Source organism: Cyrtonyx montezumae, unplaced genomic scaffold (assembly GCF_038088225.1).
Source record: "Cyrtonyx montezumae isolate F1298 unplaced genomic scaffold, pur_monq_1.0 scaffold_3, whole genome shotgun sequence".
Taxonomy (NCBI): Eukaryota; Metazoa; Chordata; class Aves; order Galliformes; family Odontophoridae; genus Cyrtonyx; species Cyrtonyx montezumae.
Genome location: NW_027072034.1, coordinates 69,241,394 through 69,266,052, shown reverse-complemented (window position 1 = coordinate 69,266,052; position 24,659 = coordinate 69,241,394). Strand labels below are relative to the sequence as shown.

General features: G+C 35.1%; 1 protein-coding gene across 2 annotated transcripts in view; it reads left to right on the top strand.

Annotated features, from left to right (window-relative positions):
- GBE1 (1,4-alpha-glucan branching enzyme 1) overlaps window positions 1-24,659 on the top strand; it is a 156,452-nt gene that overhangs the window by 88,333 nt on the left and 43,460 nt on the right. For both annotated transcript variants that reach the window (XM_065741857.1, XM_065741856.1), the window contains exons 10-12: window positions 1,354-1,452; window positions 3,465-3,575; window positions 5,997-6,168. In XM_065741857.1, the coding sequence (XP_065597929.1) occupies window positions 1,354-1,452; window positions 3,465-3,575; window positions 5,997-6,168 (382 nt within the window). The remainder of the gene's footprint in view (window positions 1-1,353; window positions 1,453-3,464; window positions 3,576-5,996; window positions 6,169-24,659) is intronic.

Genomic DNA, 24,659 nt, shown 5'->3' with positions numbered 1-24,659 from the left:
AAAATCAAAATTCATTTGCCATAACTAGAGCTAGCTCTGCACTACACTCTCCCCATGCTCTGGATTCAGCCCAGAGAGTGCTGATTGCACACCAGTATTTGGTTGTTGTGAGAGATGGGTGCATTGTCTGAACCGGGTAGGGCTGCTTGGTGGGACAGAACTGCCACTGTGGTGGCATGGGATAGAGGGTGACTGCAGTGCAGTTTGAGCCTGGCCACATGTGACCCACAAGCTGTGCGTTGGACATGCCTGGGTTATTCCTTCCCATGGGCAGGATTTGGTATTTGCCCTTGTTGAACTTCCTAGGCTGCTGAATACATGTGTAACTTCACATGCGAATACCTTCTTCACTCTGAAGGAAATTCTGCTTCTTTTGATGCTGTTACAGACTTTGCATTGAAACAGTGTTTTAGTTTAAGATAACTTTTTGGTGCTGTCTTGCTTCTCAAACTAGTCTAATGCAAGAATTGCACTGAAAACTGGGTTGAATCCAGAATTGATGAGCTTCCTATTTAAGCAATGGTTCTAGTCAAAATTCAGTTCCATATAAACACTTGAGCAGACACAAAAGATGTGTGTGTTAGTCCAGAGCCACTGTGATGGAATGACTTCTCACTTATATAAGGTAATACAGCTGATTGTTGGTAGGTATTTTGCAATTATTTGTGGATTTGCATTTTCTACTTAGATAATCTAACTTTATAGGAAAGTTGCTATGTGACACAACTGTCTAATAAAATGGTGATGTAAATACTTATTTTAAGAACTTTTAATTATAAATTTAGGAGTGACCTGCCTCCATTAATATAAAACTTGAGAACTGTGCAGTAAGCGTGTTACTTTCCAGGGCTAGCTGAATCAGTGGTTTTATGTGTTTAGGAAAATAGTAGAGATTGTATTTTTCTTCCTTGCTGTACTTAATTCAGCCTTTTACTTTTATGCCATTCTTTATGCAAAATATCAATAAACAAAATGAAGGTTTCATTTGTCTTTTGTTGATTACTTTCTACTTGCTATTGATTACTTGAAGCTCAAGAGAGCCAATTATTTCAAATTCTGCCTCTACTAAGGTCTCTTTCTCTTCAAATATCTATTCTATCAAAATGCTTTATAGTGGAATCTTTGAGATGAGTCATAATGCTTCGCTGTAACTTGCTTTCGAAGCGTAAGTCTATGTGCTGCAATCACCCATAGATTTTTCTTTCTCCTTCCCCCTCTCATCCCGTCCTCCTCCAGTCAATCATCAAAGCTGTTTATAGTTTACATAGCGCTTGTGTTCACTGGAGTACAATTGTATGAAAACCTGAACAAATAATTACTGTGCTAGCCAAATTATGTTGTGTGTTATTTAAGGATGTTTCTGGAATGCCAGCTCTTTGCCGTCCTGTTGCAGAGGGAGGAGGAGGATTTGATTATCGACTAGCCATGGCTATTCCAGATAAGTGGATAAAGGTGAGAAAATGTGTTTTAAAAACACGTTCTGCTCTTCAGAGTGGTATGTTTCTCTAACTGCACATATATAGAAACACTTTTAGGAATTCTACTGATGAATTTAACTGTCTCTCTCATCCATTAACTTAATGCCCTATTTGAATAAATTCTGACAGTCTTGAGCACAGATATTAGTGGCTGAAATGAGAGCTGTCAGATATCATATCTCAGGTTTGAGAAGATGAGCAAGATTATGGGCTGTTCTTTACATTCTAGCTGATTTCATTTCTTTATTTAATGCAACAGGCATAGACTTGTTTTATTTGAAGTAACCTATAACTTGGAGCAGCAGTAGAATGTGTAGTCGATACTGAATGTGATCAGGTAAATAATAAGATAACCATATGCATATAAATTAGAAAGAAACAAACAAAAACATACAATGAAACCTTCTGAAATCGGGCGTAGTAATTGGCATTGAGCATAGACAGAGCTGAAAATATAACCAAATTAAACATGAGCTAATTACTCAACACCAATAATCTGTAGCAAGGGGTTACAAAAAGAGTAATAATTCAGTAAATGCTCTTCAAGAACAATAGTATACTAATAAACACTGACTGTGATAAGGATTAAAATCACCTTTTCCTTGTTACAGAGAATTACAAGGAAAGGAATGAAATGATAAAAGAATGGAACAATCTCAAAAGGCTTTTACTAATGTTTTAGAGAATGTTTTTCAGTTAGATATAAGATTGCATCCAAATCCCTGGAGCTATAATGATAATCTGAAAACAATAAATGTTTTATATGAGCATTAATGCACCAGTAAATGTAGTGAGTAGCTTAAAATAAAAAGTGAATTAACTTGTCTTCAGAATCTTTTGCTTTAGTGACTAGGAGGTAGAGGTTAGATTAATTGAAAAAAACAGTTTTTAAACCCTTATTTCCATGAGGAAGATAGTCTTGCTAGGTTTTCTGACAGCATCAATAAACTTTGGAGTGGAAAGTTTAGATCCTGGAATGCAATTAGGGTGCATAATTTTGTAATAACTTGTTATGATGTTGTTTTTATATATATCATTTTGTTTTATTCCAACATAACATCAACTTCCCAGCCACACACTGACAGACAAAAATTAGCAATTTTCTGCATAGGTAAAATGCATGTGGTTATGTTGTACAGGAAAAAAAAGACTTAAATTTTTAGAAGAAAAATGTTTGTATTTTTGTATTATGGATGGATAATCTGTTTCAGCAATCTCTGCTGTGCCCTCTTATTTTAGTTCAGGAGTATGTGATTTTACAAAAATGTAGAGTGATGCAAAAAATCTAGATAAGTAACCACAGCAGAAAACCTTGAGCTAGAGAAAGAGGTGATGTGCCTCATTTGCTACCACACTTTGGGAACAAAAATGAAGCTAAAATGATTGGGAAGGTAAATATTACAGTCTGTCAGCTACTTACTGACCTTTTTCTCTATCTTTTACGTATATACATTTTAATTATCTGTTTTTCTGGACAACTTCCTAAAAGATGTTTTACACCTGGAAGATCTCCAGGGTACCATAAACTTGTTCTGATGGATCTGTATAAAGTAGCTAAGACATGATAGTTGCTGTAACAGTGATCATACATGTTCAGATTAAGGTTTCCTCTAGTATGTGATATGCTGCATGGGTACCTGAGTGTTTTCAGGGCCAGAATTTATGAAAGGGAGAATAAAAAAAAAATAATGTTTAGGTGTGTGTGTCAAGTTGCAATCAGAATGTTAAGTTTTACAGTATCATATCAGTGTTCTTGAAGTTGCTACTACTTCTATCACTTCTGTTCTTATCTGTATATCATATACATAAAAAGGCATATGACATTACAGAAATCTTTTTGGATTATCAGAGAAAGCTTGTCACTTCAAAATTCATGAGTTCACCATTTGTTGACAATTTCTATGACAAAATAATGAAGAAAGGTAATACTGTGCTTTTAGTTAAATCAGCAATTACTTCTGATTGATATTTCCTTTATTTCTGTAGATAATTAAGGAGCTGAAAGATGAAGACTGGAATATGGGCAATATTGTGTATACATTAACAAACAGACGATATGATGAAAAATATATTGCATATGCAGAGAGCCATGACCAGGTATGATAGACAGTGCCTATTTATTTATCATTTATAAACAAGTAAAAGGTAAGGCTTACAGGTTTAGTTTCTTTTTGTTATTAGAATTGAGCCTTGGCTTGAGGAAGATGGGCAACAGCTTTGGACACGGACTGGTCTCATACACTTCTTATAGGGTTTTTTTTGTTGTGTGTATTTAGTTTGTTTGTTTTGATTTGTTTGGTTTTGATCCTCCTTTGCATGGATGGGTGGTGCTACTTTTCAGTTTTAGCATCCTGTTCTGCCTGCCTGTCAGAGGACATTGGAAAGCATATAATTTATTACTTCAAAAAATCCAGTTTCCTTAAGGTGGGCTGGATCACTGCTTATGTTAAGTATAAACAAGATGACAAGTTAGCAAATTTACTTACAGAATCACTGTCTGAAGTGGTTGTGTTCCCCTCAGAAAAATGTTTAATCTCTGAAAGGATTGCAAACTCCAATTCTATTTTGAGATATAAATAAATGGTGTGTTCTTTAACAATTTGGTGCAAAACACAGCAATTGTAATGGTTCTCTATATGGAAAAACAAAAAATAATGATTAGTTTAGATAACACTCAATTCCCACTGTCTTTCTAGTTGTTAGTACTGAGGAACCAGAAAACATGATGGTTGAGAATTTTAATATTAGGAACTTAAGTAAGAACAATTAAGAAATAGTTTTCTAATGAAAGGTTTTAAGTAACCTTTCTTCAAATCTTTCATTTACATAGGACATAAAATATCAATCTCTTATAAGTCAACAAAAGTCCCTAAAAAAAGATCTGTATTATCTTTTAAAATAAGAATTTAACAAGTTGCTTTTGTGTGCTTATTTGGCTTCTTACCGATGAGATTGTTACAGTGTTCACTTAAAGCATGAGAGCAGAGTCCCTGTCCTGACTAAAAATTGAGGTATTACTTGGAAATGCATATTTTTCTGTTTATATGCTTTTATAAAAGATGAGTCTTCATCCTGAAATGTGAAGATTGCTCTGAAAGTAATGCCTCCCATTTATTTCCATGAAAACTACAGCAGATACAAAGAGCACAATAACATTGTTTAATAGAGCAAATTCCCAGCTACTTAACACTACTTTTCTACATAGTCATCACCACTGTCTATGCATTTTCACCAACAACAAACAAAAGCTTGCATGCTGCTTTCATAAATATCAGCACCAGAGGAGGTGACCCACTTGTTGGACTAGAGCCAAATGGAAGGCATATTTAATGCAAGACTGCTTAATACAAGTCTTTTTAGCACAGCAGACTTTCCATTGCTGGATAGGAACTCTTTTTTTCTTTTTTTCTTTTTTCCCCTCTAATTATATAAGTGTACTTTAATATATAAGTGTACTTTAAACTTGAGGAAATTATCTATTTATGTCATTGCCAGTCTGAAAACTAAAAGATGTTTCACCTATACCTGTTTTCAATTCGGCTGTCTCTGTGGAACATAGTAAGTTTTCATAATAGAGTAAAAAATGAGAATTGGGCTGATAGAACAAAAATTACAGATTTACATACAAATACTCTCAAACATTTTCAACTACGTGTATGCTAATGTATTAGAATAATCCTTGTTATTAAGGAGATTTGTTTGGCCTTTCTTAACTACTGTAGACTCCAGCAAGTTAGTAATTCATGTACTGTTTTCAGGTAGAAATAATACTTAATATTGCTTCCTTGTTTAAAATCAGAAAACAAATTGTATTCTTGATAGCATATAAATGAATGCTTCACAATATCTCTACATCTTCAGACATATTAATAGCCTTAATTTGTGCATCCCAGGAACTTATCTTGATATGTTTACTTTCTTGTTTTATATATATATAAATATTTGCATAAAAATTCCAAAATGATTGTTGTCTTGTGGCTTATTGAGTAGAAACTAGCAGTTGCTATACATAGGCAAAAGTGTATTCAGAATTAATTGTGTGATTTGATACTATCAGGTGAAACATAATACCATAGCTGGGGTTACATAGCCAGGAACTGATTGGAGCTGATTGATTGTATAGATATACAAGCACGGAGTTGCATGGGAAAAGTGGGCAGGGAGGTCAGGGATCTGTACAGGACTCAGCTCAGCTGAGGGTGCCTCAACTTAGACTTTTCTTTTTGACAGCAGATTGTATAATCACATGAGCGTGGTATATATTAAACAATATAATGCTGCAGTAATTAGAAACTGGGCTCACTGTGACCTGATGGTCATAAATGGGGGCAGGCTGTTTGCTTTGTGAACAAGGATTTTATCATGTATACTGAGCCAAGTCCTTGACTCCTTGAAGATCTTTCGGGTTCTCCCCTTACAAAATAGAAAACTTGTTTTTGAAAAAATAAAAAGATAAAAATAACATTAGAAACTCTTCTAGTATACCTAGGGGTTTTCTTATTTACTTATTCTTAATAGGCACTTGTTGGGGATAAGACATTGGCATTTCGATTGATGGATGCAGAGATGTACACAAACATGAGTGTGTTCACACCTCTTACTCCAGTTATTGATCGTGGAATCCAGCTTCATAAAATGATTCGCCTCATTACTCACACACTTGGAGGAGATGGCTATCTGAACTTCATGGGTAAGTAAATCTTAGGAGCATGTCTTTCACTTTCTCATCTACAGAAGTCTTGGCAGGGAAATTAAAATATATGATACCATCTTACAACTATACTGTTTTTTAATATAGATTTAGCACAAATGGAAACACATTTTTTTTGTCTTAAAGATGTATTATAAAACAAGAAAATAAAATCAGTGGGACCCCTAATTGTAAGAGAACTAAGTTTTTAAAGTTTATTCATACATACAATTCAATCTACTATTTTAATTGTAGTCCTGCAGTCTGTCTGTGTAAGTCTTGCCTTACAAAACCAGGTTGACTTTTGTCTCTTCCTTCTGAAGATTTTTAGGGTAGCACTGAAATAACTAAAGGTAGCTCTTATTTCAGTTATTCACTATCAAGTAATTAGTGCAGGGAAGTAATCTGGAATCAGTTAATTTACATTTCATTGTTTCCAAGTGAAGAGCAGGAGTTTAATGAGGTGTAAGCAAAAATGAATCAAAGACAGGAGGCACATCCTGCTGTGGAAGCAGGGAAATAGTGAGAGCTAGGAGTACTTTTCATAACCTCTAAGATACAACTGTTGCATTGCTTTCTAAACACTATTGCTGCAAGACCATCCAGCAGTTCTCATTTGATCAGCCACTTAACAGTTCCATATAGTGGTCTCAAAAAATGAGTGTTATTATTAGTTTTACATACAGTGCTGAAACGATTTATGCTTGATGACCTCCTGTTGTTTTTTTTTTTTTTTTTTTGCAAAAAAACCCTCATGTTATCTATAGTAAAAAAGCAAAATAAAAAACAGTTCTGTAATGTGGTATGTCAGGTTTTATACAGCAGTTTTGTTAGTCATGTGAAATGTGAAAAAGGCTGAAAGCATGCTGAAAGCAGTCATCTTGGGTGGTTTCCAGATAGTTAAATACTTGAAAATTATAGAAGATTGAGCTTAATATTGCCTTCAATTTTGGTTGTTAAATGTCATTTATTATCAAGTTTGAGGAGAACTGGATATAGTTTGTTCTCTTTTCTTAGAAGTATATTTAAAATATACATAAATACATATTAAAATGTTTCTAATTAAAAAAGAAAAAAAGAAAAACTTTAGAAAGGGAACACTGGCATTTGATTTAAATATGTCTGTACTGTTCTGTTTCCCAACAGTAAAAAGCACTTGAAAACCCAAGTTCCATGATTAAGGGTTTTGGCATCTTCTTTTCTTTTCTGTTTTGCTTTTGTTTGTTTGTTTTGTTTTGTTTTTGAACTAAAGTAATTTTAATACAGTGCATTAAAAAAACTTCAATATATGCTACAGTAGTAAAGATATAGCTTACAATAAAATGCAGGACTTTTTTCTCTAGTGTGAAGAAGAATGTATAAAATAAATACGTGAGTTTTGTAGACAGGCCACAAAATGTACAAGGTATGATGTGTGCTGTTCTGTTCAAACTAGTGATACTACAGTAGTTGAGGAAACAGGTGTTTAGAAAATATGCCTACTAAACTGCAGATGTCTCTGGCTCAGATTGACTTCATAAGGTTAGAGAAATGATAAGTAATTCAGTGTGGCATGTTAAATTCAGTGTGTCAGTGCAGGTTGATTGAACAATTAATATTGTGTATCTTTGAGTACTGGAAATGTTTCAGTAAGTAAATTACTATGCTGTATGTAGAAGGTGAAAAAATTGTAATGAATATTGGATGAAAAAACATATAAATTCAGTGTACTTAAAATGCATGTTGTGACATGCTATTTAGTTAAGCAAACACAATGACAAATGAGGTCTCTAACCTTTTTTTTTTTTTTTTTTTTGAGAAAGTTAAGAGTTAGAAAGAGAAGTGAGGCAGAGGAAGACCAGGAATCTATTTTCAGAATGTCTGGAGAAAGCACTCTGGTTATCTCTGCTTCCATAGGTTCATTTAAAAAAAATTTGTATCTTATTTTCCTGAAAACAAAGATACCAAAGCAACATGCTGCCTTCTCAATGCTTTGCTTATCTTAAGGAAATAGAAACCCCATCTAGAAGTACTTTTTAGCACAACTGTATGTGAGATTAGAAACTTGTGCTCTAAAACATATGCTTAGGTTTCTCTTCGAAGATCTGGAATAATATTTGTTTACATCTGATTTGAAGTATAATTTGTATTCTGCATGTGCAAGCACATTCTTACGAGAAAGTTTTGCCCATCAGACTGATTGTGACTTTATCCTGACACTAATAATGTCTGGTTCTATCCTTATTACAATAAGAAACCATTGAAAAAGTCCAGAAAGTTGTTATCCTTGTGGTTTTTTTTCATGTTTCTGGCTGTTTTGTTTTCACTGAGGGCCTAGTATAGGCAAGCAGTAGCATATGAAAACTTAGAAAAAAGCAAATTAGTTTCCTAGTAATACAAACCATTGGGCATATTCTTTCTGTCTTTTGTTTTCTTTTTTTGTTTGTTTGTTTAATGCAGCCCATCTGGAATGGAGGACTTAACATAGAAAGGAAAACTTAATATGCTTGGCTGAAAATGAGTGTGACAGTGATTAACATTCTGCTTTAGGGAATGAACATATTCAGGAAGGACAGTTTGCTTATAATGATTATCATCATCATAAAGTAGTAATTGTTTTGATACTTTGTGCTTTCAAAGCAGGTAGGGAACAGCAATTCTACTGTTGCTATAGTTTGTTCAACACAACTCCTCTTTTTAGATGGAGATATTAATACTGTGCTGGTCAGAAAACATTCCTACATTTTAGGAAATCTCAAAAGTGTCAAGTTTTTTTGTGCAGTGTGAGTAGTGCCACAGCATTCTCTCCTCCATGGCAAGCATTCTTGCAGATGTTAACGTATATAGATCATACGCATGTGGTTGTCTGACCTTTAATGACATTTTAAGGAAGAGTACAAAGCATTCACAATAAGTACCTATATTATGTAGTAGAAGTAATTTTTCTGTTGGTAATGTTGGGAACACCTCTATTAGAACAAAAAATATTTGTTTGTAAAGGTAATGATAATGAAGTAAAACAAGTATATAATATTAATTAAAAGCAGAAGAAAAGTGATAGATATTTGCCTTTCCGAAAGTGAAGATTCAAAACCAAAATAAATACAACTAAAAATTATATCAAAAAATAATAACAAAGCAGCAAAACCCAAAAAACTCTTAAATAGGGAAAAACCTACAGGACACGCGGAAGAGTTGTGCTAGTTCTTCAATGAGCATGTCTCACTGATCTCTCCTTATCATGAGTTTCATCTGTGTGTCTATCCAGATTTAGACAAGCAATGGTGGCTGTTTTATTGCCTAAAATAGACACAAGATCCAGCCCACTAAACAGCAGTGTAGGTTTCTGAGATCCTTTATAGCACAAATACAAAGGTTCATCTGTAATTAAAGCCTCCCATTTATTTCCGTGAAAACCACAGCAGATACAAAGAGCACAGTAACACTATTCAGTAGAGCAAATACCCAGCTACATAACACTTATTCTGCGTAGTCACCCATCACTGGCTATGTATTTTCAACAGCAACCAAAAAGAGCTTGTGTGCTGCTCTCATAAATATCTGCACTGGAGGAGGTGACCCACTGTTTCACAGCTGCTGTCATGGCTTCATTGCTGAAATACACCACTCCTTGCCTCGTTGTGCTCATGTTTGGTCTCTGAAAACATTCAGAAAGTGTCTACAGATGTCAGTGGGTGCCATTTTTTCTGCATAGACAAGTTCAGTTACAGTTCTTTGTTTCATATTCACTTCCATGTCAGACGCCATTGTGTTAGACTGCCCCTTTGCTATCATCTGCCAAATGACAAGAAAATGTAATGGAATATTCATGAGAAGATTTAAACTCTACAGCCGTACCACAAATATCTGCCTCTGAGATTGGGAGCCAAAATAATAAAATAGGAGGCATTTCTTTCAGAACAGCCATCATGTGTACCGTTTTTATACCACTGTAAGGTCTTGCATTTCAGCATGCTAACAATCATTTTCTTGCTTCCTTCTTCATCTGAATTTGGCTTAAACTGAAATCTATTGATTTAAATAAAGATTAATCCCAACATGAATCTCTAGCACTATTTTGTACGGCTTTTCTATAATAATACAGGTCTTAATTAGGGCTCCAGAGGCCACGTCTGTCTCTTCCTGCAGGATGACTTTTTTGTTTTTTAATGTAGAAGCAAGAAAATGATTTTCAGTAACTACAGAATTCTTTGCAGTCATGATCATTGAGTGATGATGGTATTATTATTTGGCTTGACATTTGTCTCTGTTTCAATAGTATCATCAAATCAATCTGTAAAGCTTCCTTTTCTTCCTACTTGTTAGTTGATTTAGACAGCAGTTTATCTACTTTCTCTATGCTGAAGTTTTGCTAATACACCAAACAGTTTCTTCTCTAATGTTTGATGCAATGAAACCTTGTTTTCTCTCAGGCCTTTAAAAAAGATGTTATGCATCAACTATTCCTTTAAATGAGTACTTTTCAGAAAGAAACAGATTTTTGTGAACTAAGGGATTTCATAATACGAAAAATTTATTAGGCAAAAATATGGTTCAAAAGCATCAGTAGCACCAATATCATAGTGGGAGATGTGCATACAATTTGTTTGAAGAATGTTAATTTCAAGTTTGAAATAACATTCCAATTTTGTCCTTTTTATCGTTTAAAGCAAAATCTATCCTTTCCTGATGCAAGATGTAAAATTCTATTTCTCTGAACTACTCTGGATAAAAATGAAATTTTACCCAGGACAAGGATACTCAAACCAAAAGTGTAGGTTTTTGTTTGTTTGCATTTGTTTTTCTTAGAGAAGTTGCAGACAAACCACTACTTTGTTTGTACTTTGTTACTTTGCCTATTACTACCGTGCTCTGGTTTCAGTGTTCCTTTTGTATTTTTTTTTTAATCGTCTTTTTTTTTTAATCGTGACCTAAAAAATGTCTTTTGCAAAAACACATTCTTCTTGAACTAACTCTCTTCCGTAGACTCTTTTAGATGAACAGACTGTGCATTAGGATATGTATTTTGAAGTCTTTCTTCTTAATATATGCTAGTAATCCTGGCAAACGTGTTTTGTGTGCTGCCAGTTCTGCTAGGTGTTTTAATTTCCTGGCAGTTGGACAGTAAGAATCAGAATCACTGAATCATTTAGGTTGGAAAATACCTTTACGGTTGTCAGGTAAAGTGCAAAATAAGAAGGGTATAATTATATATTTCTTATTTAGTAGTAATGGACCAATTACAACATTGTTATGCAGTATATCAGTACAGTGTATCAAAACTTGGGGAGTAGGAGGGACTATCCAGTTATATAGGATAGGCTTTGTTAATTGCTTTGAGAGTTTCTTCCAAAAGGTCTTCTAGTGCAAATTGCTAATACTGCTGTTCATTTACAGTTAAGTGAAATAAATTTCATTTCTACACTTATTCAAAACGTGTTAGAAACTAGGAGAGAAGCAATTAGAGAGTGACACTTTTATAAAACAGAGCAATGCTGATATTTCCTTTCTTTGTATGACTCAGGTCTGCAGAGTGTCAGATATTGTAGTATCATGAGTGGGGCATATTTGTAGTCCATACTGACATTTTAATTGGATTATATGATTGGATTTTGGTGGATGAGTTTCTAGGCTTTTGGGGTTTTTTTTTAATCTGTTAGAGGAAGATTAATTTTTGCACCTGAGTTATTTGGGGAAATTGTAGAGCAACTTTTGATGTTCTTAATTGATAGACTGTACAAAGACAAAAGGAAGGAAACTGTATTTTTAGACTTCATATAACTAAGTTGATCCATAGGTAAGATTGGAATCCAGCATTAAGGTCCCTATTTTAATCAAAAATGAACGTTTGCATTTCTGGGAGAAACTGGTCTTGCTTTTCTTCCCTTTAGTTATATTTTCAGTAAGTTTGTGTAATAATATGTACTTTTCATATAGAATATAAGCCAAAAGCAAGGAGTAATGTTTATTGTTCATCAGCTTCACTAATTACATGCATAGTAGAGGAGGCCAGTCATTTTCTAAATGCTGTATGTCTACAGAAGCAGACCACCTAATTAAAAAAAACATTGGAGTTCCTAAATCTATCCAAGGCCACCATTTGAAGAATTTTGCATGTAACAGTGGGCACAGGCTAATGGTGCCCAGTCTAAACAGTAATAAATACATTGTTTATGAACTATTCAAGTCATCAGCAAAGGTGGCCATTCGTTAAATAATGCATCTGTTATGAACTGCGTGTCTCATCCATATTTATCCCGATGAAAGAAGCTGGATCTGATAAAGATGAAGCCTAGCTGTTATCACGTTAAAGTTTGTCTTTTCTCTCACTAATGCTCGGTGTACTTCATGCAGTTTGGTGCTGTTATTTTGTTAATAATCAAGTTTTGTGTTACTTTCATATTTTAAACGACTTATTTCTGAAACTTTCAGCACTGAAATCAACTGCAGGAGCCTCTTACCACAGCCAGGTGTTTTACTTCTGCTTTTTGCAGTCTGTCTGTGTTCAGTGATCTGGAAAATGTTCAAGAATTGCATGGTCTAGTGATAATTTTTTTAGGCTCAAAACAGTGTACCAAAAATCAATTAATTTTTTCTTGGTTTCTTGGTTTTACGCTGGCTTTAGAAGAGAGGGAGATGGCATATACTTCACTTTCCCTTCCAATCAAATAATAAAACTATAGTGAGCTGCTATAATAGCATGCGTAAGAATCTGTGCATCAGCAACTCTGCATTTGGCAATGTATTAGTCTTTCTTAAGGCTGGTATAGAGCAGTGAATAGCCAAATACAACGAAACTGGGTAGGTTACTCAGTAAGGAATTGTTATTTTGAGTCATGGCTGAATAGGTGACATTTTGTATTAGTAAAGTATGAATAGTAGACCTCTATGCATACATTCCAATTTGGATTTTAACATGTGCTGCTGTTGTAATTTTAAATTAGTTCATCTCAGTAGCATCATTAAATCCCCCAGAGCAATGTAGTTTAAGCTGGGCTAACACCTTCTGTGGTGACACTGGAATAAAACCTCATATCTTTGAGTTCAAGAACTTGTTATTTTCCCAAGCCCTATTAGCTTAAAATCTGCACATTGTCTTAATTTTCTGAGGTCATCAATCTGACACTTACTCATCAATTTACTAGAATATGAATTTTAACAACATTGCATTGATCTTCAAGGGGCAAAGTATTTCTATGCAAATTTTCATAAGAAGTGGTAAATTCTGCAGTGGAAAGCATATTAAAATAACCTTTATAAATTCTGAACTGTCTCTCGTATGTCTTGAGATCTTCAGTTTGAAGATTAAAACTATGCAGGCTGTGTGTCACTAGAATTTACCATGCAAACAAACTACATACTTTGATCTGAAGTATTTGGCTATTTATTATAAACCTGTTGAAGTTTACAAAAAGAGAATCTGAAAGTGCTATAAACCATATATTGTCCTTTTGTCTCTCAAAAGACTTAATGGAAGAATGCTTCTTTATAGAAATAATAGTGAACAGGCAGCTCTTTGTTGGTGCTGGAGGGAGAGAATGTGCAAGGTAGAAGCAATCTAGGAAAATATGGAGTTGGAAGAGGCGTGCTGTCATGATTGTACTGGACTGGAGCTATAGGAATGTTGACACAGGACAGTTACTTTATCTTTCCAGATAAAAAGATACATTCCAATAGATAATTCAGGGCAAATGATTTCCATGGCTCTAGAAATGATGGAAATACAATGAAAACTTAGTTATTTTGATTTAACTTCAGAGATAAGTGTGCTTTAAGGTTATCCTTTGCAAGCATATAGGGCTGCCTTTAGTAAACTTTTCTCAAAAAATGCGATATTTATAGTGGAATAAAATAGAAAGGGAGTTTGGGAAGAGTTTAAAACAAATTTTGGCTGAACTGGAAATGAATTTTTCTAGTTTTTTGCAAGTTTTGAGTCGGAATGCCTTATTGAATATTTAAGACTATATTCTAAATATCTTAAGTAAAAGTAACTGCCATGCTGGAAGAAAAACTGGACCGGTGACTAAAATCTCAAGGTGAGTAGATCATACATGAAATCAAGAATGCTAGTGGAGTTTTTTTTACAGCCAGAAGGCCAAAATTTTTACCTTAGATAAATATTTAAATATTTACATAAAATGCAGAACAAGTCTGACAGGCAAGATATTCCATTTGAATACCTTATTATCTAGTATTTTTAGAAATTATTTAAAGTAATGAAGTAAACCGCTCCTGACAGTCCATAGACAAAGAAACAGCTCCATTGCAGTCACAACTTCATTCATCAAGCTAACTATTAATAAAGGACACTAAAAGAAGGCTTGGATCTCCATGAAGGTTGTTGCATTATAGGTCAGCTCTTAGTCCAGCCTACATTCTCACTAGCTTTGTTTTCACAATGAAGAAATATGTGGTCGTCCTTTAAAATACTGTTGTGGAAAAAAAGGAAATATGAAGGAAGAAAATACATCTGCTCTAGTGTATATTGCTCAATCACCAACCTGCCTTTCATCAGTTCCCTTGTAGTCATTAAATTCTTGAAAAGTACTAACTGTTGTATTTTGATTTACAATTCCACTAAATGATGTGTACCTGAAGTAGAAATAGCTTTTTTATTTTTCTGCTACTGTAGGATTCTATATAGCTATTCTTTGTATGAGTGCTCTCTCCAGGAGAGGGAATTTGTGTATCTGACCTCTTAAAAAGAATCATTTGATTTAGGTTGAGTTTTCAGGCTCATGTTTGTTTATTTGTTGTGATTGATTATTTGTTTTAGTTCATAACAGTGGCCACAGTCTTAGAAAGTGAAGTATTTTAAATAATAATACTTGAAGGGAAATCTTCTGAAGTCTGAACGTGGATGACTTCTGTAAATTTTTCTTTCATTCAAGCTTGAATAATAGGAGTACTAGATGTTTGTATGTTTACATGTTAAGGGAGATGACAGACAAGTGGATGATTTGAGGCAGCCAGCATGTCTTCACCGTGGGGAAGATTGTACTTGACTACTCTGGTGGCCTTCTGTGATTCAGTGGAAGGCAACTGATATCATCCACCTAGAATTCTGCAAGGCCTTTGACATGGTCCCCACCACATCTCTAAATAGGAGAGCTATGAATTTTAAAGGTGGAGTATTTGGTGGCTAAGGAATTGATTGAAAGGTTGCAGCCAGAGGGCTGCAGTCAATGAATTTGTGTCTAGGTGGAGGCCAGTAGTGAGTGATACCCACAGGGGTCCTTGGGACTAGTACTCTTGAATATCTTTATCAATTGCTTTGATGACGGGATTGAATGCTATAAGGTCCTCTAGAGCCTTTTTTATTTTGATCTGAAAAGCCCCAATTCTCTCAGCCTGTGTCCATAGGAGAAGTGTTCCAGCCCTCTGACCATCTTCATGGCCCTTCTTTGGACCCACTTGAGCTGTTCAGTGTCCTTCTTGTTCTGGGGGACTCAGAACTCGGTGCAGTACTTCAGGCGAGGTCTCAAAAGAGCAGAGTAGAGGGGAAGAATCACTTCCCTCAGCCTGTTGGTCACACTTTTCTTGTTGTAACACAGGATACGGTTAGCCTTCTGGACTGCTAGCACACATTAGTGGCTCAAGTTGAGTCTTTCACCAACCAGCATCCTCCAATTCTTCTCCTCAGGGCTGTTCTCAAACCATTCTCCCTCCAGTTTTTATTTATGCTTGGGATTGCCCCAACTCAGGTGCACTTGGCCTTGTTGAACATCATGAGGTTGACATGGGCCCACCCCTGAAGCCTGTTCCTCTAGATAGCATGCCTTCTCCCTAGCGTGTCAACTGCACCACTCAGCTTCATGTTATCTGCAAGCTTGCTGAGGGTGTGCTTGATCCCACTGTCTGTGTTGTCTATGAGGATGTTAAATAACACTGGTTCTAGCACTGATCTCTGAGGAATGCCGCTCATCACTGTTCTCCCTTTTGACATTGAGTTGGTGACTGCAACTGAGTGCAACTATCCATCCAATTCTTTATCCAACATGTGGGCCATCCATCAAATCCAATTTTTTGACCAAGGTGCTGTGTGGGACAATGTTGAATACTCTGCAAAAGTCCAGGTAGATGATGTCAGTGATCTTCCTTTGTCCACTGACTTTGTAACTCAATCAGAAACCTCAAACCATCAGTTTTGACATGACTTCCCCCGGCGAAACCATGTTGGTTACTACCAATCACTTCATCTTCATTTTCCATGTGCCTTCATATGGCCTTCAGGACAATCTGGTCCATCATCTTGCCAGGTACAGAGATGAGACTCTCTGGCCTGTAGTTCCTATTTTTTTTTTCACTCATCTTGAAAGTGGGGGTTATGTTTTCCTCTTTCCAATCAATGGGAACTTCACCAGACTGCTATGACTTTTCAGATATGATGGATAGTAATTTGGCAACTTCGTCTGCCAGTTCCCTCAGAATCCATGGATGAATTCATTGGGTCCCAGGGTCTTGTGCACCTTCAGGTTCTTGAGATGGTCTCAAACCTGATCTTCACTTACATCAGGCAGAACCTCCTTCTCCCAGTTCTTAACTTTCTTCCTCTGCAACTTGAGCAGTGTGGCTTCAGATCTTGCCAGAGAAGACTGTGAGACAAAGCAGTCACTGAGCACCTCAGCTTTCTCTGTATCCCTTGTGACCAAGTCTCCATTTTCCTTCAGGGGAGGGCCCGCATCTTCCCAACATTCCATTGTCAGTAGGTCTCAATTTTATTGTGCTTTTTTCCTCTTTGTGTTCTACTTAGCTGTACTTAGGCAGCTTTTATGCAGATCTTTTTTTTGAATTTGCGATAATTAAAAAAAAATGCTTTATTTTTCAAATGTATTTTAAAAAATCTGTTTTCTTTCCTAATATTTCAGGTTTTTTTATTATTTGAGTGAAAGAAAAGTATGATCTAAAAATTCTACTAAAAAAAATCTATAGAAATTGCACATTGAAATACTAGCTTATGATTTTTATGAATTTACTTTATGCTGATGAAAGCCTTACATTCACTCTCTTATATTTAATGATGTCATACTTGCAAACATCTCAATACTAAAGCGTTCATTTTGGAGAAGTAAAGATGATCTAGATCAAAGTGATTGAAAAGGTATTTGGGGTAATTTTGTTCTTTCCTGCAGGTGCCTTTATAAAGAGAAACTGGAAAATTAGCCAGACCAATTACTTCAACTGAAGTGTGAATTTTTGTTTTAAGTTCTGCCTTCTGTTTGGCTTAATTATGGAGATTATTTCTTTTTTGTGTGTGTGTGCTTAATCTTAAATTTCAACTGTGCTATACCTTTTATCTCACATTTTAATATTTGAAGCCCTTAAGTTGAGAAATATTGCGGAATTCTGATACATTAATTTCAGTAGATATGAAAAGAACTGGCTTTCTTCATACACGCTTTTACATTATGTGAAATTTGTTGTTATGGCTTCAAAAATAATCAATTGTGCGCTGCTGTTGTTACAGTTCTAGCTGTGACTACTCTTAGAAATTTAACAAGCTGTTAGTTGATACCCTTTCTTCCTGTTTATAGGACAGAAGGGGGTCTCAATTAAAAATAATGAAGAAAGCAGTCTCTTAAGAAGATGAAAACCATTTAAAATTGAGTTTAACTTTTAACTCATTGAAGTTTTTCAGATAAAATGTGAAATTTCCTTCTGCGTATTTACTAGTTGCATCTGCATTTGAAGGAAAATAGAACTGTAATTTTTTGTTTCCTCCATGTTTGATTTGTACACATTCACAACTATATCTTTTGCTTTTCTCTGAACACTTAAATACAGGAAGAAAAGAATGCATATGGAAATTAACACAAATAGCTGCTTTAAGTTCAGTTTTATATTCTCTTGGTAAGCTTCTTTATTCTTGGTATTTTCTGTTAACACAATTACATTGAAAATACTGACTGACACAGATACTCTTGAACAAGAAATAGAAAACACCATGTTGTAGGTATGAAGGAGGATTACTCTATATCTTCAGTTCCCATTAAGATCTTAATAAGAAAACAAAGAGTGAAATATGTGACCAGTACTTTTTGGCTTTGTAAATGAATGCAATGAAACTTATGTGATGATATAAGTAAAAAAATCTTTGGACAGTAAGTATGCAGTCTTATTTGTTTCAGAAGGTTGACTTTTTTTTTTTCACTTCAGTGACTTATTTTCTTCAAATTAAAAAAAAAAAAAAAAAAGTCCTTAATGAAAAATATTTAATCTGTCGAAATCAATTTTTTTATCTTTTTTTTAACTCTGTAAAGATTTCTTGTCTGTATTATGTATTTCTTTTGTTGCTTTGAATTTCGATAGGTCATTGCTACAGGGGAGAGGAGAAATTGAATAATAGTTCTAGAAATAATATTTTAAAATAAAATAGTAAATATATGCATACAAAATAAATTCTAGTAAGAACAGACTTTGGAGCTGGAAAAGAAGTGCCTTTTAGAAACATTTTCCTACTAAAAAAACTGCTCAAGAAAAAGTGTTAGAGATGACTACTTGAATGAGTTTGTTTTACACAGCTAGTTCAGAAATATTTGTTTCAAAAATTGAATTATCATGTTTTAAGCAGCCATAATGTAATCTATACCTATAATCTCTTCCAATCCTCATTTATCAGTATAAATTTCTGTATATGTTAACTTGGTGTCACAAAGAAGACCTAAAACCATTAATCAGGCATGTCTTGAAAGGATCCCGGTTCCTCTAATTTTAAAGCTTAGGGCTAAGCTAAATCTATTTCAAGTACAAGATGAGTACTACCACTTGTGGATATAGCAAATTCTACAATTCTGAAACCAAAGTAGCTGAAATCTGAAACTAAAGAAGTATGATATACCCTAGCGAAAATGGATAATTCATGATGAATCCCAGTGTCTTAGAAACTGGATATCATAGATTTGTAGAGTTAGACTATTCATTTAAAACTTATTTACCTGTTTCCTAAATTCATTTGAACAAATTTTTTAGACTTTTTCTAGCTTTTCTTTGATGTCTCAAAATTAAAAAAAAAAAAAAAAAAAGAAAGAAATTATAATCGTCAGTAACTTGAAGTCTAGCAGGTATCTTCTGTTTCTGTTTTGTAAACTTAAATGACTCTGCTGCTGTACATGTATGTATACCTTGTAGTAGTGTTCTTAATGTATGAGTTGATGTATGTCCAGAGTTGTGAATCTATTATGCCAATTATCAGACAACATCTGAGGTCATTACTCAGTCTTTGTCTTTCCTAGTTATTTGAACAGTTTTTCTATACTGAAATCTGGAATCTAGTATCTGAAATATAAAATTGGCAGTTCTGCATGACAACACTGTGTACCTCTTAGAAGCTCCTCATCAGAAGACATTATAGGGAGTCAGATGGCCAAAATCTTGTCTCTAGTGTTTCTGCCTATAGTAAGGATGAGTACTTGAATGAATGGGAAAGTACCAGTATCACTTAGGACAGTGTATCTTTTAGCTCTTCTGATTTCTCTTAAATCTGTTTCTCTAAGGTATTACACATAGAGAAAGGACATTTTTTGTTACAACTGATTTTTTTAAGGAAAGAATAAGTTATGTTTCAGTTTGTCAATTACAGAATTTCCAACAAATTTTCCCACTTTCTTACATTTTTCAAAATTTAGAACAAGATCTTGATGCAAGTTTGTTCTCCAAATATTACAATATATTTTTTTCTTTTCTTCCTTCATGGAAACAAAAAAATATGATGAATCCCTCACACGACAGTTGTCCCCTAATCCTATAGATTTTGTATGGTATTTTATAAATCACTTGTTATTTGTAGCAAAGTAACCATCAGTAGCAATTCTCTACGCTGCGTTGTTGGTGTTTTTGTCTTGTTTTTTTTTCCCCTCTGAGAAATTATGTTTCACTTTAGCTTCCAAAGCTCTTGCTTGCTGGACAATTGCCTAATGGGCTATACCTAAACCTGCTAAATTGCTTTTCTTCTTTCCTATATTTTCTTCTTTCTGTGTTGTTTCCGCATCCATGTCTCAATTGTGCAGATGCTGATTAAGTGTACATACAAATTAACACTGTCTTTAAATTATGCTTGTAAATGCAGCCTATCCATTTATCAGGACACCTGTAATTGTCTGCTGTAGCGTCCTTGTTGCACTGTATGCCATCCCCAGAGCAGATGGCTGCCATGTGAGAGCAGGGAGAGTAAATTCCATGGCAATTACTAAGGTCAGAACTAAATAATCTGAGGTTTTTGTGAATTAATACAGATCTTTCATGCATCTTCTTGCAGGATTCAAAATCCTTTCCCACTTAGCAAAGTAAAGATATCAGCGTAAAGATAATTTTGCCTCTAAGTATTATTGTTTTGATTGACTGTAATAAACAAGGATTTCGGAACAGATTGTGCTGTCACCATACAATTATTTTATCAGCACTTTGGAAATACTCTAAAAGTAATAATCATCACTTATAAAAATTGTTTTTAAGTGCCTGATTATATTTTTAAATAAACAGTTACCTTCTTTCATCTCTTATCTAAGTATGTCTGAAACAAAAGAACACTCTAAACATAACAGTGAAGAAATTGAAAGGGAAAAGGAGACTTGGAGGCAGTGAGTACACAAAGTAGGTGAATTGATGGAAAGTTTTCTGATACACACTCTAATTATGTGCATAATATCATGAATATTTATGAACTACTGAAGATGCCGCTTACAGGACACACTGCAAAGGAAGAGTTTCACTCTTTGGAATACTGGTATATTGCACAGGTAGCATTCTTGTGAAATAACTTTTCAAATTAGAATGACAAGTCAAATTTTTGTGATGAAAATCAACAATTTTCAAACAATAGAATTTAAACTGTTTATTCTCCTGTTTTAATGTGTTTATTCACTAGTAAGTAGAAAAAAATTGAATAATAATGTAATCATAATGTTTAATTTGGTGTAGTACAAATGAGAATTTGAAACTCTCAAGGCTTTCCATGTTGCCTCAACTTTTATCTATAAATTATTTGATCAAAATTACTTCTATACCCCAGCAAATTTTATAGAAACACTGAAGTCTGAGTGGGAATGCCAAATGAGCAAAACACAATACTATGACATGTTTTAGATTGGTGACTTTTTGTCTTTAAGTAGAGCCAGTAAACATTAAATGAATGTTTGTTTGAAATTAAGACAGATTTTTTTCTCTCTTTTTCCAAGAGAATATGGTAAGCAAAGTTACTGTGATGTTCAGGTTGTGAAGTGAAACTACTGCCTGTAGGTTCATAGATTCATAGATACATTAGGTTGGAAAGGTCCTACAAGATCATCTAGCCCAACCATCCTCCTATCATTATCCCTACCCAACTACTAAATCAAATCCCTTAGCACCTCATCTAAACGCTTCTTGAACAGCGCTAGGGATGGTGCCTCAACCACCTCCCTGGGCAGGCCATTCCAGTGCCTGACCACTCTTTCAGAGGAAAAAATGTTTCCTCAGGTCTAATCTAAATCTTCCCCGGCGCAACTTGTGGCCATTCCCTCTCGTCCTGTCATTAGTTATCAGGGAGAAGAGGCCCACCCCCTCCTCACCACAACCCCCCTTCAGGAAGTGGTAGAGTGCAATAAGGTCTCCTCTGAGCCTCCTCTTCTCCAGACTAAACAATCCCAGCTCCCTCAGCCGCTCCTCATAAGACTTGTGCTCCAGACCCCTCACCAGTTTTGTTGCCCTTCTCTGAACACGCTCCAGGGCCTCAATGTCCTTCTTGTAGTGAGGGGCCCAAAACTGAACACAGTACTCGAGGTGCGGCCATACCAGAGCTGAGTACAGGGGGATGATCACCTCCCTGCTCCTGCTGGCTACACTATTTCTAATACAGGCCAGGATGCTGTTGGCCTTCTTGGCCACTTGGGCCCACTGCCGGCTCATGTTAAGCCAAGCATCAACCAACACCCCCAGGTCCTTTTCCTCTCTACATTCTTCAAGCCATTCTGCCCCAAGCCTATAGCATTGCATGGGGTTATTGTGGTATTGTGGCCAAAGTGCAGGACCCGGCACTTGGCCTGTAAATTGGAGGGATGTGTCACCATTGTTTCACTGATGCTATGCAAGGTCTTTGGATCAGCAGCTGTACTTGGAGGACTAACAGCAGTTTCTTCCCATCACTGCAGGAAGTCCAGGTGGATGAGGCTAGACTTGTGCAGAGTTGCTTACCTCAGAACAAGGTAGCATGAGGCAGATAAGTCATTCTATGGATCTGTAGAAGGCAGTAGCTGTCACTTGGAACTTCATCTGAATTTTTGCCACTCAACCTGTGTGAGTAGTGGAATAGGCCAATTTCAGCTAATCTTGAGGTCAGGAAGAGCTTCTCTCACTCCTGTCTGTTATAAAGTCTTGTCCTTACTATAAGTGTGGTTGTCTGGTTTCAGCTGGGCTTGATCTGTCCTTACATTTTCCTACTTCAAAATGCTATTGTATTAAATTACTTCAGTGACAAAAAGTAGTCATCAGTTTTTAAAGTCAAGCATGCAGTATATTTTAGACCCTTCTACAGCTTACTCAGTATATAAAAAGAGTTATGAGCATTTGGGAATGTCAGGTTGAAGTGTTTGGTACTGTTTGCCCACACTCTGAGTCCTTAATCTGTGCATATAAATATTTTCATTAATTTTATGTATCACATTTACTTTGATAACTGTACAGGAAAATATCTTGATTAAATAAATACTACCTCAGGATTGTTCTAAACTGTTAGCAAAAGTTATGATTCTCAAAATCTCATTTTTGTATTTGTATTTTTCTCAAGCATGTTTGGATTTTACAGATGGCTAATATTTCATTTATAGCACAGCAGTAGCCCAGAAGGAAAGGGAATAGTTGACACAACTTCTTTTTCATTGTCAGTGGCTGGCATTTATTTTCATCTGCTGTGTGTATTTATGAAAAAAAAAAAAGATCTAACCTGATATCTTCAGTCCATTATTATTTAACATCAACCTTCTACATTACTTTGCTGAGAAGAAGAAATACAATAAAAATTCAAATGTCTTCCTGCTAAGTAGCAGAATTGAAGTAGTTGTAGAAAGAAATTATGCTATGCTGAACAGTAGGAATGCTGAATTCTGCCAAGGCTACACTTTTTTATCAGCTCACTGAGGCAAGTCTATTTTTGAGAGAATTGTGTAGAAGAAACCTGACTTGAAAATGTTTGCAATTTTTCTCATTTTGGAAGGCTTTCTATATTCTGAGTCATTGTTAATATGTAACATTGGGTCAAATCATTTGCTTTTCTTTTTAACAATGAGTTTGGATGTGCTAGCCAAGCTGTACATGAAATGGTGTCCTCAAACTCTGTAACAGTTAATTAAAAGACTCTAATGAACACTTTGTAAGAAACAGACATTGTATATTCAGATCTTAAAGGGTATATAATTGGAAGATGTGATTATGTTCAAAAACTTCGACATATGCACTCGTCTTGTTTAATTGCTGAGTTAGGATCTTGCAAGAATGTTAATGTAAAAAGTTTCTTACGAACGTGACATATGTGACTTAGTTGAGAATCATTTTTACTGTTTTCTTTTTCACACTTTCATGTTGTGAAATTCTGTTCCATCGAGAAGTTTTTCTGTGTGATAGAAGCTTTCTTCTCCCCCAGTCCAAGTAGTCAGAAAAAGCAGTGAGTTTTCTAACTTACCTCAGAGACTAAACTAGGTACAGACCTAATTATATGGTGGTTTGCAGTCACTCACGGCAGATGAGTTAACTTTGTAAATGAAGCAGGTCTTCGTAAGAATCAATATCCATAAAACAATTAGAGATGAGCTCTTCAAGTAAGAGTGTCACAATGCTGCTACCTTTTGTGTGAAGTGCTAGCCATGCTTTTATCTTGGCTATCCTCATACAAATCTGTAAAATATACACTTGAAAACAATAATAATCTATCCATGCGGATTATTATTGTATATGCACTTTCACTGAGGTGATGAAAAGTGAGTAGGCAGAGTAATGCTACTGCTGTTGCACTGGAATCTTCTGTAGGAGGAATGCTACAAGTCAGAAACATTCTAAAAAATTGGAAACGATGTAGTGCTCTGTAGCCGCTTCTGCTTGATTTTACCAGTTTTCTGATTGTTTCAACTTATTATATATTTCTGAACAAAAGTCCTTGCATATCTAAAGGTGTGGCTCAAGTTATATATTAGTCACACATCAGATTTCAGCTGTTTTAGAGAACTCTGTTTACTAACAAATGAATCATATAAATATGTATGTCAAATATTTATATTTGTGTATATATTTATCATAGAATCCCTAGAGTTGGAAAGGACTTTTAAAGGTCATCTAGTCCAATTCCCCTACAATAAACAGACATCCACAGGTCGATCAGGTTGCTCAGAGCCTGGTCCAGCCTGACCTTGAATGTCTCCAGAGGTGAGGCAGGACGTCTACCACATCACCATGTCTCTGGGCAATTTATATATATTTTTGTATTCATGTATACATAAATATATATGCTCATAGTAGGGAGGCATTACAGTAATAGTCTGTATTGAAGT